The following is a 16,959-nucleotide window of genomic DNA, read 5'->3' as shown; positions in this document are numbered from 1 at the left end:
TGAGGAGGGGGGAAGGCAGGGCATGGGGTCAGGTCATTCCTGGGCAGGAGCTGGTTGTTAGGTGTCAGAAGCATGGGGAGTCTGTCATGTTCATAGCTCAGATCATGGCTGGCAGCATGAGAAAGTGAACTCCTCTACTCTTGTGCTACCGAGCCATAGAGGTTTCATCTCCTTCCCTCCCTGACCACACTTCTTTGCAAGGATGTCCCTCTGTGCCTGAACCGAGGAGCAGACTTTCTCTTAGGGGTTGACCCCAGTGGCAGTCTGCAGGCAGCCCCTGATTCCTTCTGGCCCAGCTCCCGAGCAGTCTTTGCAGAACTCCGCTCAGGAGGTCATTGAGGAGCTGCCCAATGGTTTCAACTCCACCAACTCACTAGACAAGGGTCAGGTGCATGAGGCCACAGACGCCATCCAGTGCTGCTCTGAGATGAGATCAGGAGCCACACTCAGGACATTGAGATGACGAAGTTGAACCAGAACTAGGGTGGGACCAGACTTGTGCTGTCCCTTTTTCAAGCTAAAGGGGATGTACACGCAAGTCTCCTGCCTGGTTCGGAGCTGAGCTGCCTTGACCCTCTTACTCTTGCCCAGTGTGAGCTTCTGGAGGCCACTAAGGCAGAGCCAGAGGGTAAGGGGGACTGCAGGCTGGCTACATGGAAGGGAAGTGGGATATTTCCTGTGTTTAGGACACATGGAAAGCCAGCTATGTGAGTGAACTTTTCTCTTTATTCCACTACAGCGGCAGCTGCAGAACTCCAGACAGTGACAGAAGTAGACCAATGGGCAGTGGTGGAGGTAGAACTGGCTCCAGCTCCGTTGACATCACCTCTTCTAGTGCTGGAGTGGGCCTCACCTCCATCAGCAGTGTTGGAGCTGGAGCAAGGGCCAACATTGGCTCCAGCAAGAGAGGTAGCTGTTGAGCTGGACCATCATATCTAGTGGGAAGTCCATCTCCACTTGCGGCTCTTAAGGAGTGTGAGAAGAAGCCCAACCTCACGGCCTTCCCTCCTCAGCTGATGGTGGAGCAGTTGACCATGATGGATGCGGTAAGCAGCTGGGCTCTCAGGGTGAGGTGGAGCAGGCCTTCCCTCTGCCATCGTTGCGCCAGACCTGATCTGGACTTCTATGATCTGGACCCAATTCCTGGCTCTGCCCCTTACCAACTGTATGTCCTGGGGAACTTTCTGAACCCCAAGCCTTTGCTGTCCACCTGCAGGCCATAGAGGTGGACATTAAGAGTACGTGCTGCACAGAATGGCTTTGCCAGCTCCATGAGGTAGAAGAAATGGAAAGCTGGGCAGGGCGTGGCCAATCAATGGTGGAGGGGAACTCACTGTGTGCCGTCAGGTCCACAGTAGCCCAACCGTCTGCTCAGGAGGCTCAACAACCTCAAGACTTATTAGACACCTGACGTGTACTTCACTACAAGGGAGACAAACAAGGCCCGTGGTTGTAGCTGCCACGGGGGAATGTGCATCAGAATGGGGAGTGGGACCAGAGGGCGGATCATGGTGGTGGAAGATGCTCCCTCGGCATGAGCTGAGTTGAGCCACCGTCTGGAGCTTGGGGTTAGCCAGGACGGGCTGGGTGCAAATGCCCCTATCCCTTCCCTACCCGTATTGGGTCCTGGGTCATCCTGTGCTGGGTACCCTTGGTGGACAGAGAAGAATACCCAGAGACTCTCACAAGACTCAGGCCACATCTTGAGGTTCCTGAGCTCCAGCTCTAAATTGTGACCCCTGCTTGGGACTTTGGGGGCTGTGGACACAGAGCTGGGGTGTGGCAGGGCTGGGTGACACTCTCCCTGTTCCCCAGGAGCTCTTCCAGAAGGTGGTGCCCTCTCAGTGCCTGGGCTTCACCTGGGGCAAGAGGAACAAGCCCGGCAATGAGCACCTGACACCCACTGTCCAGGCCACCGTCGACCACTTCAGAAGGGTGGCCAGCCTCGTCATCATCACCTGCCTCGGGAACGCGAGCATGATGACCCAGGACAGGGCGAGGGTATGGGAGCACTGGATCCAGGTGGCCCAGGTGTGTTGTGGGAGGCCCAGTGGAGCCCCTCACTGGAGCCTTGGGAATTGTCTCTCCACCTTTATCAGCTCCCAGGATTGAAGTGTGTGGTCTAAGCCCCTGCAAGTCCCTAGGCCCTTCCTGCCAGGGGCACGCTGACCTTAACTCCAGGTCCCAGTGGTAGGATGCTCACTTCCTACCTGGCTCCTTCCCTGGGTTGAGCTAAAATCCTCCTCCCTGTGAGTGTTACTCTTTGGGTCTTAAATGTGCCCTTCTGGGGCTCCCTGAGCGTCTGTCTCATCCAGGAGGGGTGATTTAAATAGAAGGGGATTGAAGCTAGATCAAGAGGGGTTCCAGCACCCCACCTCACACCTCACTCTCTTCCCTTCCCCAGGAGTGCGTGATCCGGAAGAACTTCTCAACCCGCACTGTCATCTCTGTTCTGCAGAAAACCTCCACAAACCACTTGAAGAACACATGGGAGGAAGTTTCCCTGTGGGTAGGCCTCTTTCCATAGGAGGACCAGGGTGGATGGGGGATCTCCTGTATGTCTGCCATTGTCTCCTCAGTCAGCTGGGAATTCCTGGGAGGCAGCAAATGCTGGGGACAGGGCCTGGGCCTCGGTGTGTTGTCTCTAAGTCTCCTGGTGTCCTTAGTGAACCAGTTCTGCTTCAAGACTCAGTTTCCCTAAATGTCAGGTGCTGGGTTGAACCACATTGGAGATATTCAAGTGTTTATAGCAACAGAACTCTACGACCAGTTGAAACTCAAAGTGGTCGAAACAGAGCTGCTCTGTGGATCTTGGGAGTGGACACCCCAGTGACCAACAGGAGAGCCCCCTCCTAGTCCCATGGGACCTTAGCACTCAGAGGAGCCCAGTGAGAACACTCTCCCAGGAAGGTTGAATCTCTTGGGTTGTCAAAGAAAAGGGATTTGCACTCAGACCCCTCACATTATCCCTAAATTTATCCTTCCCTCTTTCCCCTCCTCTCAGGGACAGCTCTGAAAAACTGAAGGAGCTCTATAGCCAAGACGAGTCCTTGAGAAGATAACTGATGACCAAGGTAGAGTAAAGGCTGGGCCTCTGGAAAGAGAGGAGGGGAGAGAGGGGGAGGGGGACTGGGCAGGCTGTGGGTTTGATAGTTTCTCACTTGAACTTTCTCTGAAACATTCCTGTCTATCCTGTCCAGGTTAACAAGCAGAAGGATCTGTTAGGCCCCTTGGCCGGTGGGGTGCGATTTTTGGGCAGGAGGCCCTGGTCATGGGACACAGTGGTGTTGGCTGGGCTGTTCCAGGAGGAGTTGCTGAGCTGGTGCCATCAGCAGGTCTCTGGCTTCTACGCATGTCCATCCTGCTGGAAGTAGCGCCTTCCAGGATGTTGGGTTGTTGAGGTGGGTTTAGCCCTCAACCTAAACCTGTCCTCAGCAAGCCAGGCCCCTGCTGCTCCTTCTCTCTTCACCACATCTCCAAAGGAAGGGAACCCTGCCTGCCCCAGGGACATGTATAGCTGGGGATTCCCATGGACCAGGTGGACAAATAGGCTGCTCATCCTTGGGTCTGAACTGCTGGACCAGAGACAGATGTGTGTGCATTCTGGGACCCCCCACTGGACCCCTAGAGCAATCACTCGAGTCAACCACGAGTTTAACCTGAGTGCCTGGTTGGCAATGACATATGCCCCTGGTGGCTTATCAGCAGCGTCTAGGCAACTGATGGATTCTTAGTGGATCCTGCTGAAAGGATGTTAGGAACTTCATGTAAACAGGGAAGGAAAGTGTTCTGTCACCCCTTTCCCTGTGGATCAGAGGTGGCAACTTGGAGGTCCAGTTCCTTAGTGGATAAAGAAAGAGTTCAATGCAGGGGAATGTCCTGAGGGGTTCCTTGGGGAGGAGAAGGCTTTGGCATGGCCACTGTCCCAGCTTGGGGGCCAAACACTCCACGGGACTGGGGCAGGCAGGAGCCACTCAACCAGACTGCCAAGACACCCAGTCCTCTCCATCCACGGCTCGGCCCAGGACCAAGCTTTGAGAGCTCGGGGACAGGACTCTTGTCAGTGGTGGGGCTGGTGGTTAGGGGAGGATGTTGGAACAGAGCCTATGGCTGGGAGGGTCAAGGGGCCTCTCCTCTTTGGGCCCCTGAGCAACTCACTGCCCCTCTTTGGGCTTCTGTATCCTCATCAGGGAAGGGAGGGATGGTGGTTCTGTGGTGCAGGCCTCACAGGGCTGTGATGAGGTAAGAGGGAGGAAAGGAATGTGGGAGCTTTCTGCCTGTTCCACCTGGAGGGGTGAAGGCGAACACAATGATGACAGTCATGTGACTCTGAGTCCTCAGGAGAACCTGTGAAGTAGCTGGAGTTCTCACACCTTCCAGATGAGTAAACAGGCTGAGAGAGTCCAGGCCACAAGCCCAAGCTCACACCCAGAGTGAGAGTTGGAGACGGGCTTGTTCTAGAATCAGAAAACCTTGGAGGGTGGCGTGACATTGTTACCAGTTGACTAGAGTCAGATGTTCAGGGTCGGAGGCCAGTGGTGCTGGAGAGAAATGAGGTGAGGGGAGTATGGCCCACTGACACTGTCCTCGATCCTGGCAGGAGGGGTCCTCCACGTTTGCCTCCCCGGAGATCAGCCCCCAGAGAGTGCACGAGAAGCAGCAGCAGCAGGAGAATATGCCTGTGGGGGAGGGTCTCTGCTGGAGGCCTCAAATAAACAGAGGAGGGCCCTTCCTCTTGCTGCCACAGTGCCTGAATCCCTCAGTAGAAGTGACCAGGAGGAGGGCCTGGGAGATCTGGTGCAGAATGGGTTTGTTGTGGGGAGGGCCAGGGACCGCATACCCTGTGATTTGCCAGAAGCCGGCCCTGGAAGGTGAGGAGGAGGAGTGTGGTGTTCTTGGGGTGTGAAGGGAGGAGGAATTGAGGGGAGGCTTCTGAGGGTCTTAGGCTGCTGCCTGTGGGAACATTGGGGTGGGCAGAGAGTATGAGGGTGAGGACTTTTCAGGGGAGGGTCTCCAGGGGGCAGACTTGAGAGCAAGGGCTCATCCCACACACACCCCGATGTCACAGAGTGTCATCGCATATCTTGGTACTTTCCTCGGTGACCTGCTGATGCTGCACCTGCTGATGGGTGATAATCTCGAGGTGGGTGGACATGAGGAGCAGGTAGGGAGAACCAGGATCCTGAGCCTTGGGATGCAGGAGACTCCAAACTGAGCTCTGAGCTCTCAGCACTTGGCACATCTCTCCTGAGAGGCTCGCAGCCGCCCCTGGGAGCTGGGGCATCAGGCCAATCTTAGGGATAAGTGAACAGAGGCTCCACCTGAGACACCCATTCTGGTTCCCCAGGCTAGGGAAGCTCAGAGCTGCCTGATGGCACAGCTGCATGAGGTTTTATCTGAGTTGGACTCAGCCTCTCCCTCCTATGCTGCCCATGGAGGGAGAGAGACTTTGGGCCTCTCCAAGTCAGGCAGCACATATGTGGCTGAGCAGTCCCGTCTGCCTGAGACCTCACCCTCCAAGTCTGTCATCAGAGAGGGTTGTGATGCCACGTTCCTCAGCCTGACCCCCATGTCCTGCTTCTCTGGATCCCAGAGCCTGGCCTGGGTCCAAGTCCTGTTTTCTCTGCATGCCCCAGCCCCTCTGGGGATCTGGCTGTAGTGCAACATGAGAAAGGGTGGGCATAGGGGGCTAGTCAGGCTAGGGGCCTCTATCTAATGGACTCTGGCTCTCTGCCTTCCAGGAGAACAAGATTAATCTTGAGTAAAGGACTGAGGTGAGCAGCTGTGGCACTCCCTGCGGGGGAGGGGAAAGAGGTGGAAATCAGAGAGCTTCTGGGGAGAAAATTCCCTGGCTCCACCCCCTGTATCTTACATTGAGTGGAAGAGTTTGATAACAGAGAAGTGGGAGACCCATCCAATTGGCGGGTGGCTTGAGGGGAGGATGGCATCAAGTAAAACTTTCTGGAGGAGGGGCTGATTATTCCCATTCTGCAAACAGGTAGAGCCTGGATGGAACTGGAGAGAAGGATGGTTCCCAGGACCGGTCCCCTGCCCCTTACCTCACAACCCACAAGACCCATGCAGCATCCCCCACCAGGCCCTGTCTGAATCCTCTCCTTCCCTCTGGTCCCAGGAATACTGAGTCATGAGGGAGATCCTGCTGCTCCAGGTGGCTGCAAAGAATTACAACCTGGACCCCGAGGAGCGATTTGGGGCCTGGTTCCAGGACATGGTGTTGCTCAACGAGAACGGTAGGTGAGGCCGGACAGGAGTTGGGTGAGGGCAGGGGTGGACTCTCCCTGTTGGCCAGTCCAGAGAGCCTGTCTCTGTGACCCCCAACTCAGGCCCAGGACTTATTGCATGGTGACCTCTGGGACACCCAGACTCCAGCTGCTGGGCAGGCTGTGGGGGGACACCTGAGGTGTGGCTCCTGGTAGGCTCACAGGTGCCTCTTTGTCCTGGAGCTACAGCCTGTCCTGCCAGCTGGAGTCCCAGACCTAGTTGGCCAACAGAATACTCAAGGCCAAGAACTGGCCATCGTCAAGTTCAAGGGTGAGTGAGTGTCTGGGCCGGGGTGACTGACTCCTAGGGGTTCAGTAAAGCTCGGGCTAAGCGTGGCATTGGGGAGTCAGACAGCTGGCACTGGGATCCCAGCTCCACTACTGAACACTCCTGTGACTCGGGTGACTCTCTTCAGCTTCCTGAGACTCTGTTTCCCCCTCTGTGAAATAGTTGATACTAAATGATCGCTCACGTGGCAGAGACAAATGGGGTACTGGTGGCTGACAACACTGAGCACAAGGTCTGGATCACCCAGTGCAGTGGGGACAGGGTGGGGGCCATGATTATTGGAGGCCCCTCAAGAGAACCCGACAATTCTACTCAGCCCCCAGGCCCCAACTCCGAGCCCAGTACCAGTGGCTGATCATAGCCCCATCCTCAGCAGCGCGGACACAGCTTGGAGGCTTGCGATGCACCGGGCCAGCTCCTCCCACCTGATGGGAAGGGGAACATTGTAAGCTGATTCCTGGGGCCCCTGAACCCCAAGAGAGAGGGGACGACCCCACCCCAGCTCCCTGACATCTCTACCCCAACACCTATTCACCCACTGGAGAGGGACAGTAGTTATTTGTTGTAAATAATAATAGCCATATTTGAATATTATATTAAAGTCCTCTTCCCTTTAGAGCCTGGGAGTTGTGGAGTGGTTCTGTCGCTTTCTGTAGGCATGTAAGTGAGACACTGAATCTCACATTTTTCCTTGAATCCAGAACTCTTCTGGGTCATCAGCTTATTGTATGTGGGAGAATGGAGAAGGGCCAGCCCCTTCCCTGACTAGTGGGGACAGTCCCAAGTCCCCCTAACACCGAGGACCGGTTCATTTCAGTATCATTCAGCTCCTCCAGGAGAGGACACAGCCCCCCGCCTGTTCTCTTGGGATTTAAAGGTTGAAGGTACTTTCACAGGCAGAGCAACAACCACTGAAATGTGGGTGTCTTTAAAACAGCACTACCCAGGATCATTTCGTGCCACAGGCAGGGGCTGCCTTTCTACATTCTGGAGGAACAGGGAACATTTTATGCTTCTCTTCTTGAGGTGTCTTTTAACCAAATTATAGGAACTTGTAGTTTTCTAGTTCAATCTCTGGGATTGCATCAGCTCTAAGTGGGGAAAACCATGTAAAAGATCAAAACGTGCACGTGGAGACGACAAGGACTGAGGAAGGTCATTTGCAAATGGACTAAAGGCAGGCATGACTTTCCCTCTTGAGGCCCCTCTAGGGGCTCTGTGTTCACCCCTGACCTAGCTTTGAATCCGCCTTTGATCCTTGATCAGGACTCTGAATTCCTTTTCCTGCTTGTTTTGTATCCAGGAGGAAAGATTTGTGATGCAGCTTTTAAGGCTACTGCTGGGCCTCGTTCCATAAACATGACTGTTTCCTGTGGAGTAGGATTTTCAGCACCCCTGCCTTTCTTATGCAATTCCCTTTAGGGCAGAAATTCCCTAGAAGGCCCACAGCCTCCTCCCTGGCTTGGCCTGATGGATCCCGGGTGAGCTCTACTTTGCCAGGATAAGGGACCATAATCTTGGTCAGTGAGTGACCTCACACTGTCCCTTGCTGTCCAAGGTGACTTCTGAGCCCATGTCATTCTGTGGTCCATGGTCTTGGACAATCTTCCAGTTTACACACTAAGTGTTGGTGTTACCAACTCGTCCAAATGGGGCAACTGGGCCCGAGACCTTAAAGTGTGTCGGCCTTGGGTGGTTGTGATTTTTTCCTCAATCGTGTGCTGTGGTTACATTACCACCACCTGCTGGGGTGGGAACACTGTTTGGAGCTTTGAAAGATGAGGCAGGACAGGGGTGTGGGGGGCTCCAGCAGGGAATGCCATGGAACTGATGATCCATGGAGGTGCATGAGCACAGTCTTACCAATTAAAATACTGAAATGCTTCCCATCTGGTGGTGGTGTGGTGATCATTTCAATATACACTCAAACATTGAATCATTACATTGTACCCCTGAAACTAATATAATTTTGTATGTCAACTTTACCTCAATAAAAAAAAAAACACAACAGACAAAACAATTTTAATATTATAAATGAGTTCAGTGAATCCCTGAAAGTGCCCCATTCCCATATGGAAGTTACAAGAAGCAGAGAGGATGAAGTAAATGGAAGAAAGTTGTATAAAACAGTATTCAAATTAAAATCGTTTAAGTTGCTATCAGCTCCTTGTGGCAAAGTTCTATGAGCACTGATCTTCTTTCACATTTTTCCGGGAAAAGCATATTTTCAGATCCAACCCATAATAGTTTCATCATTTCCTCTAATAAGACAATTTCAACTTAATAAATAAAACCAAAGGTATCCCTTATGTATGAATAAAATTAGTGAACTCTACAGAGAAAAGAGCATATTTGCACAATCTCAATAATGGAAACAGAAGAACTGAATGATGGTAAAGTCTCATTCAAGCTTATCTTTGAAAGCCAGTAAGACCAGGCTGTCTTTTCAAGGATGTGTGTAGAGCTGTCAGCCTTGAAAGATAGAAATAGTGGCCTCCTCTGGAGCAAAGGGCAGGCTTGCTTACTACCCAGTATAATACAAATAACACACCCCCAAGGCAATGTTTAGCAGACATCCTGCCCGTTATCAAAGATTTGAGTTCCTTAGGCTCTGAGATCTTGCAACCCTCTGCATGTCACCTGCCCCACACTGTATCACACTGTAGGAAGTGAGATTCAGTGAACCGGTGCAAATGCTGATACTCTGGCCACTGCTATTGCTGTGTCATTAAGTTCTTTGTCTCTGACCCATGGGTATCGTGTCTTTTGCCATCATCTATAAGACCATGGTAGGCTGACATTAGCTAGCAGGTAAGGTAAAATATCAGACCTTTCACAGTTCCCGTCAAGCCCTTAAAGTAACTAGTAGTCTTAGGAACAGAGAGCTATCCAGAACAATATGCATGGATGGTCTTCATAGAAGACTTCATGCAACCAAAACTAATAAGTCTCTCTGATCTCTTTTATTTCTACCCCAATTAGAAGGAAAGGCACCAAGCTATTACAGAACTAGGGATTATGAAAGCCACCTGGAGACCTAGTGACCAGAAACTTCCCATGGGGAGCAAAGACAGATGGGCATATTTCCAAAATGGACCCATATGCCTCCCTATCATCCAAAAGACAGTACATTATCTTAATTTATGATGATTTGAGTCATTAAAATCTTGTGATGGGCCAAAGATAGATTTCTAAGAGGAGTGAGGCACATGGCAGTTGTAAGCAGAGTAATACATTTGGTGAAAATCATACGCTGAACTAAACTTAGTGTTCTAATCAATTATAAGCTACAACAAATTTAATTAGGTCAATTAAATGATATTTAATGGTATCCTTAATTATTACTCTGCAATAATGAACAAGAAACTCAGGTAGATAACTATAATTGGTCTTACTTTGAAACATGATAGTCAGGACTATTTGAGATAAGCTGGAGAGAAGGAAGGGTAGAAATAGATAAAAGTTAGCTGCTCTGAAGCCACTCTCAAGACTCCTGGATCTACATGTACCCCAGGAGATCGAGGCAGACGGCTGTGTACCTAGATCCTCCTGCACTGTGGTTCTCAGGGATGTCACAGGGCTGAAACAGCTTCCTGAATCGTGTTTACACGTCCATGTGTACAATACCTCTGACCATGGGGATGAACCACCATTCAATCATCCCTTACACCCCTCTAATTAACAATTAGATTTCAAAATCACTGTATCATTACATTATCATTTATTCCTCAAACCGGTGGGATGCGGAGCTAAAAGAGAATCAAATTTCAATGGCTTCTTTTCTTTGAAGGACTCGGATGTTCTTTCACACTTGGAATCGGGATTAGAAGATAAATCCATCAAATCAATGGAAAAAAACTTAAGAAATAGACAGAGGGATATTTCATACATATATACACAGTTTGCACTTTGGCAAAAATAGAGTTATATTTTAAAAAATTAGAAATTTTTGAAATTTTATAGATATTAAATACTTTGTTCTGCTTATACTCCCTTTGGTTTACCAAATGAAACTCATTCTTTAATGGGCATTTCTAGCATTCAGTGCTAGTAACACCAGCTTTTTAAAATTCTTATATTTTCCAGGTCAAAGAACAAGAGCAGAGGTCATCAAAAGGTCAAGTCTAATCTACCTACAGATGTGGCAGGCTTAGCTATGGATGTTCAAGCCAGACATTGCCAGGAGAACCAGATCTCTTCACCCATAGGTGAGTTTTTACTAGTAATCACAGAGACTTAATGATATCAAAGGAAATTCTTTATTAAGAACTAAAGTTATAGATTCCTATCTTGGGTTCATTACTTTGAATTTTTGAAGCAAATCATATATATAGATTGGACCATGTTCAATTCTATGATCTTTAGAAGATGCAACCTACAGCTGAAGAGAAATAGATACAACATCAATATCTTATCCTCTCTGAAGGCCAACTGAGAGCCCCTGGAGTCAGAAGTTTTCAAGACAAGAAAAATTCATCCTCCTGAACAGAAAGAGTAGAGGCTATTCAAAGATACAACTTTAAATTTTTAACATGACTTGTTAGAATGTGATGGAGCGAGCATAATATGTTCTAAGTTTCATAATTTTTCTCCAGAATACTGAGATGGATGAGCTTGAAGTCCAGTTTCCCCATAAATGTCATTATTCAGTGATAAAATTAATTTCCCTATAAAATAATTCCCATAAAAATGTTAAAAATGTATCATAGTCTCCGACTAAAAGGAAAGGAAGCAAATTGAGCAATTGAATACCAGTTTAATAAATTCCATACAAGGATCTTATTGCAGCATTATGTATAATAGTGAAACTGGATGTAATCCTGTTTCTATCAAAGAAGATATAAACAGATCATGGTATACCTATTCTTTGGAATACCTCTAAAACTTCTAAAAAAGTAAGTTAGAGTGATGTGTACTGATAAGGAGAGAGGTCTATGATATATGGTTTGGGAAACAGCAAATTGCAAAACGATGTCGTTATGTAATTTGTGTTTAAAAAAAAACTTTGTGTATATATAAATTCATAGGAAATTTCCAGAAGAATAAGCCGCAACCTCTTAACAATAGTTCATTCTGAGTAGGGGAGTGAGTTTGCAGAGAAGGAAGGTTTCACTTTACTCTACATAGATCAGTATAATTTGACTTTTATTACAGTGTGTATTTGTTTCATAATTAGAAAAATGAGTGATGTGACCGTTTGGTGCAGGGCAACAGTATTATGTTCACCAGTCTCTGTTCTCTATGTTACTGCACAGCATGGACTGTAGGAGAAAGCCCAGAGGAGCAATGAAGACAAAGAAGACATGACACCTGCAAAAAGTCAGTGGAGTATTTCTACATAAGAAACATTCCAGGTGAGTTACAGTCAGTATCTTCCACTGCTCCAGCTCTCGCAATGAACCTAGAACCTGCCCAGGGTAAGCCGGAAGACCACACCCCGATAGTCCACTCCCTGCCCGGAGCCGGTTTGTGCAGGGTGACTGCCATCAAGCAGACAATGGACTCAGGGTGCAGTGTGTGCCTTTGGGGAGGCTGGCAGAGAGGCACAAAGTGGAACACCAGCTAAGTGCACACACCTGAGAGGCGGAATTCCAGGTGGAGACTCAAAATGTACTAAGAAACTGTGTGAAGTGAAGGAAGCTACTCGACCTCTCTGATCCTCAGTGTCCCCTCCTGTAAAATGGGGATCACAGGCCTACTTCATAGAGCTGTTGGGGAAGATACATAAAAGTTCCTGTGACAGGCAGTGTCCACATTATTAACAAAGTCATATTCGACTTCCAAATAATTGATGAAAAGTATAATGTTAATGAAACCAAAGACGAGCTACCCAGCTTCAGAAGCAGCACCAGCAGCATGAGAATGAGAGGAACTCCAAGAAAGCAGGGTTCTTCACAGCTCCACTGGAGAGGACGAACACGGGGTACACCAGGTACACTGTTGTACAGTGACTCGTGTAGTGAGGGTGGGTCCCTAAAGACACTGTGAAATACAGTTACACACAGTGGCTCCTAGGAAACAATTACAAAGCAATCAACGCAGCAGTTAGGAATGGGCAATAGGCGAGCAGAGGAGGGTCAGAGCCACAAAATCTGACAGAAAACACTGAACCACGAGCTCCCAGCTCTGTCAACGGCTGCAGTAGTTGCACCAGGAGATCAAACGTCTGAGACAGCCATTGTGGGGACTGCTGGGAGCACAGTGGTCACTGCAGCCACACCCCAACAGCAGTTGCATCGGAGCACACAGACCCAGAGACTTTCCTCTCCATTAATCCTTGTTTTAAGATGATGAATATCCTCATGTTACAATGTCTCCTTCCAACACTTGTGGACGAGTGTCATCAGAACCCCCTGAAGAGGGGACAGGCCAGAGTAGGATGGAACACTGGGGGCTGGGGGAGCTGCGCTGCACTTGACCACACGGACTATCACCCGGGTCTATTGAACACAAGAGAAGAACCCGAGGATGTGGTCTAAAGAGAATTCCCCATCTTGCCACATTCAGAGACACTGCAGAGTTTCTCACCCGTTCTTTACAAAAATGTTAAAGAATTCGTGTCGTTAATCATAAAGAGGCAAATTCTTGACATAATTACAGAGTCCAGTTTCCAGGAGCAGATTTTTCAGTTGTTTTGATAATATCCCACATTCAGGAATCAGAAATGTAACCTATTGGGGTGTGTAATATAAACAAGGACTTTTTTTCATGTAGATCAACACCCAGATTTTTAGAGAGGACATAAATCGTGAAAGCTGCTAATCATTCCTCTACAGGTTTCAATAAGACTTTTAAGTTAATTTACCAATCTCAGGAAAAGAGAACTTGGCAATTCAAATTTTTTGTTTCTGCATTCAAGCGTACAGTACAGCCAACAGAATGAGCATAAAAAACATTAACAAGAAGTTCTTGCTTGCATTTCATCTTTTTCAAATAAGCAGGATATTTTATGTTCTGTTCCTTTCACTACTCTAATCAATTTTTAAAGAATACGGTACATCTGACTATCCCTAGGCGTGTTTATCCAGGAACCTTGCCAGAATCCAAAACGGAATTGTTAATGCTGATGAGTTTCAAATGCTGCACAAGTGCTGTCTACCTTGAACATCCCTTACCCAAAGCTGGACCACTGTTCTCTTCCTGAGGGATCAGAGTCTCCAGCCGTGTCCCTGAGAGACTGGTCACTCAGGCCTCAGCTGAGATTAGGTGATCAATCTAAAGGGAAAAATTGTTAAGCTATTATCATCTTAAGGATGTTGTTTCGGAGTCCTCTGCACTGGAATGTGTTGGTGAAAATGACCTAATAGATACTTGCCTGGGAATGAGGTTGTTCCCCTCTGCTCTTAATGGATCCTGGGGAAACCAGTGATTAACCTCACAGATGTCTCAACTTCAACATCTGTGAAAAAGGCAAGAAACAGCCAATGTTACCAAGCTGAAAAGCTCTTAAGTTGTGCTTGCAAGAGGGACCACAAGGGCAAATGTCTCCCAAAAGCTGATGAAATGATGGCACTTTGGCTGGAGAAGACAGAGGGCAGCAGGCAAAGTGGAAAGTTTCTGGGATGTCAAACCAGTTCCTATAAGCAGTTTAGAGAAGCACTTGAACCTGGACTAGGTAGGAGGCTATGAAAAGACCCACAGGCACACAGGTGGGAGGAGGATTCAAGCAATAGGGGGAGGCCGTGGGGAAGAGGTGCGAGTCAGGTTTCAATTTTGGACAAAACCAGTTGCATGCTGCAGGCCAGCAGTTGCCATGCAGCTGCCATGCCTTCCTAACTCTCTGGTCCCCCTCGTCTCGTCACATCCCTCCAAGACTCAGTCAACGTGGAGCGGGTGCAGGACCAGAGTCCACAGCCAACGGCGGTTTGGCCCTCGACAAAGCTCACACCGCCCTGCTCCTACCCCCAGGCCTATGCACCGCCCCATGCCCAGAGCATCCTGAGAGTTGTTGTCCTGCAGCCCTACAGGTTGCCAGCTAGGAGCAGTTAAGAGACGAAAGCTCCTAGCATGCACAGTTTGTGGCCCCCACTCTCGCCTTGTTCCTCCGGCCCTGGGGCCCACCCCTCTGCTTCTCCACCCCACCCTCTACCCCACCTCTTCTCTATACCACGCCTACTCTCCACGCCCTGCCCACCCACCAGAGTTTTCATAGTGTGGTTGGGCTGCATCCATTAAGGCTGGTACTCAGGTAGGGGTGGGGCTCACCAGCCTGGTTATTGCTGAGGATGCTTGCAGCCCTGGTGGAAGCACCCTGGCCAGTATTTGAAATGTAAATTCAATATCTAAAATGGAAATACCGGGTGCCAGGCATCCTGGAATTTGCCTTTTCAAGGCCACCTGTCCTATCATCCCCTCCATCCCTCCAGGCTGCCATGATCCTCCCTCTGAACCCCATGGTCAGTGTCGCTGCAGAGATCCTCCCTTTGGACCCTGCCTGCCTGAAGGGCCCATACCTTGATCAGACGTCTTAGAACGACTGCCCTTAGCCATGTCATAAAAAGGAGAAAACATCATATTTGACAACCCCAATTCCTGCATTATACAGACAGGAAACTCAGGTGCACTTGTAAGTGACCCTTAAGCCACTTCATGGGACCACACGCATGCCCCTTCTCCCATACTGCACACAGGCTTGTTCACTGGATTTCCTTATCCCAGTGTGGACCTCTTGGCCTCATTAACACAGGCAACAACACTGAAACTTCCCATTGGTCCTCCCCACAATGTTAGGCAAGTTTGTGCAGGAAGGTAATATACAATTTCTGCTCTACTATAGGGCTGGCTTCTTGGGAACTAGTTTTAATATCCCTGTTTAAATATACCCTCAGAATCACAAAATAATTAAGCAAAATAATTTGTTGTTGTGGGGGGTTATGGTGGTAATTCTCTGAAGTCGTTTTTCCATTTAGCTTTTCTGATTGACTCCAAATACTACAGCACCACACGCTTCTCAGTTGCGTGGATGCACATCTCCACTTCTTTGCAGGGAGGACGAACAACAGCAGAATACCCGTGGCCTGACTTTCTGGAGCATCAGTATTACTACAAGATTTGGAAAAACCAAAGTTAGGTCATTTCCAAGGTAAAGAATTAAAAACTTAAAACTAAGATGAGGTGGGAAAATCACATGCCATTAATAATTGTCAGTAATCTGTGCCTGAAATGTCAGACTTTCTCTGAGAAAGAACTTGGAGACCATGTTTCCCATTGTTTTAAATAGGAAAAATTAGAAAGCATAGTAAATCTATCGAAAAACTCTAGCAATTTCCTCACTCACATTATGGCACCTAGACATAAGTTCCGAACATCAGGTGTTCCTCATTTTTTTCCTCATTCAACCCAGTCCCACAGGTCTTGAGTGCATGCTGTGAACACGGCATTGTGCTAGGTGTCAAGGCCTTGGTAAGCATTGTGGTGGGGGTGGACCTTGCTGGAAAAAGCATCATAAAACCTCAAAGCCATGCCACTTACCAAATTGAGGCAAAAATGGAAAGACCTAGGGGCCAACGCAAGGATGAGGGCATTAATAGACACTTGGAAGTATTAAAATCCATCTAATGGTGTCATAAGTGAATGTGTTCCACTTTAAAACAAAACACTGCTGTTATTCTTAGATATTGAGTTAGTATCTTTGTGCAAATATGCAGGATTTAAAATGGTTATTGATTTATAACATGTGTACAGAAATATATGCAGAAGTCATCCACGTAAATCTCAAAGAATTATTACAAAGTGAACACACTTGTGTGACCAACAACTAGCACCAGCTTCACTCAGGTCCCAGCAATCCCTTTCTCCTTCCTTCCTCCCCAAAGGTAACTGATATCTTACCAGCAAACACTGTATATCGAGTTTGTCTTCTTATACAAGTGTTTTATCACAGAACAATTTAAACAATATACAAAATAAACAAAATAGCATGGTAGGCCTGTCACCCAGCTTCAACAACTACTAATCATCTGCCATTTTGGTTTCATCCACACTCCATCCCATTTCCACCTCACTTTATTATTTTTTTAGTACTTTGTGTGTGCGGGGGGGAGTAAGACGTACAACAGTGAAAGGCACAAATCTCAACCGTACAGTTTTGAGAAATAAACATGCCCATGTAGCTTTCATCCCTTTAAGAATAGAATATTTCCATCACCCCCAGAAAACTCCTTCCTGTTCCTTCCCAGGCAATTTTTTCGTTCCCCCGAGGCAACCCTTGTTCTGGTTTTTTCAGCATAGATTCATCTTGGCTGAAATCATCTCACGTGTATTGTTTTCTGTCCAGCTTGTCTCCCTCTGCACGAGGTTGATAAGTGTCTTTCAGCATGTGTGTGTCAGCGTTTGCTCTTCAGCACGGCTGAGGGCGATCTGCTCTGTGGATCCCCTGCAGTGCGCTCA

At 48.4% G+C, this 16,959-nt stretch overlaps 1 protein-coding gene and 1 long non-coding RNA gene across 3 annotated transcripts in view; both read left to right on the top strand.

Moving 5' to 3' along the window:
- Positions 1 to 974: 974 nt before the first annotated feature.
- On the top strand, positions 975 to 6,227 carry LOC131401808 (ral guanine nucleotide dissociation stimulator-like). Its single transcript, XM_058536941.1, has 5 exons — positions 975 to 1,046; positions 1,816 to 2,001; positions 2,405 to 2,505; positions 3,005 to 3,074; positions 6,134 to 6,227. The coding sequence occupies exons 1-4, from the start codon at positions 1,017 to 1,019 to the stop codon at positions 3,060 to 3,062; spliced, it is 375 nt and encodes a 124-aa protein (XP_058392924.1). The 5' UTR covers positions 975 to 1,016; the 3' UTR covers positions 3,063 to 3,074; positions 6,134 to 6,227.
- Positions 6,228 to 14,708: 8,481 nt separating this feature from the next.
- Positions 14,709 to 16,959, top strand: part of LOC131401809 (uncharacterized) — a 255,082-nt gene continuing 252,831 nt past the window's right edge. For both annotated transcript variants that reach the window (XR_009217988.1, XR_009217989.1), the window contains exons 1-2: positions 14,709 to 15,136; positions 15,508 to 15,652. This is a non-coding gene — a long non-coding RNA (uncharacterized LOC131401809). The remainder of the gene's footprint in view (positions 15,137 to 15,507; positions 15,653 to 16,959) is intronic.

The sequence above is a fragment of the Diceros bicornis genome (assembly GCF_020826845.1).
Source record: "Diceros bicornis minor isolate mBicDic1 chromosome 17 unlocalized genomic scaffold, mDicBic1.mat.cur SUPER_17_unloc_1, whole genome shotgun sequence".
In the NCBI taxonomy this organism is placed as follows: domain Eukaryota; kingdom Metazoa; phylum Chordata; class Mammalia; order Perissodactyla; family Rhinocerotidae; genus Diceros; species Diceros bicornis.
The sequence above is the reverse complement of the archived record's forward strand: the minus strand, read 5'-3'. Positions and strand labels throughout refer to the sequence as shown.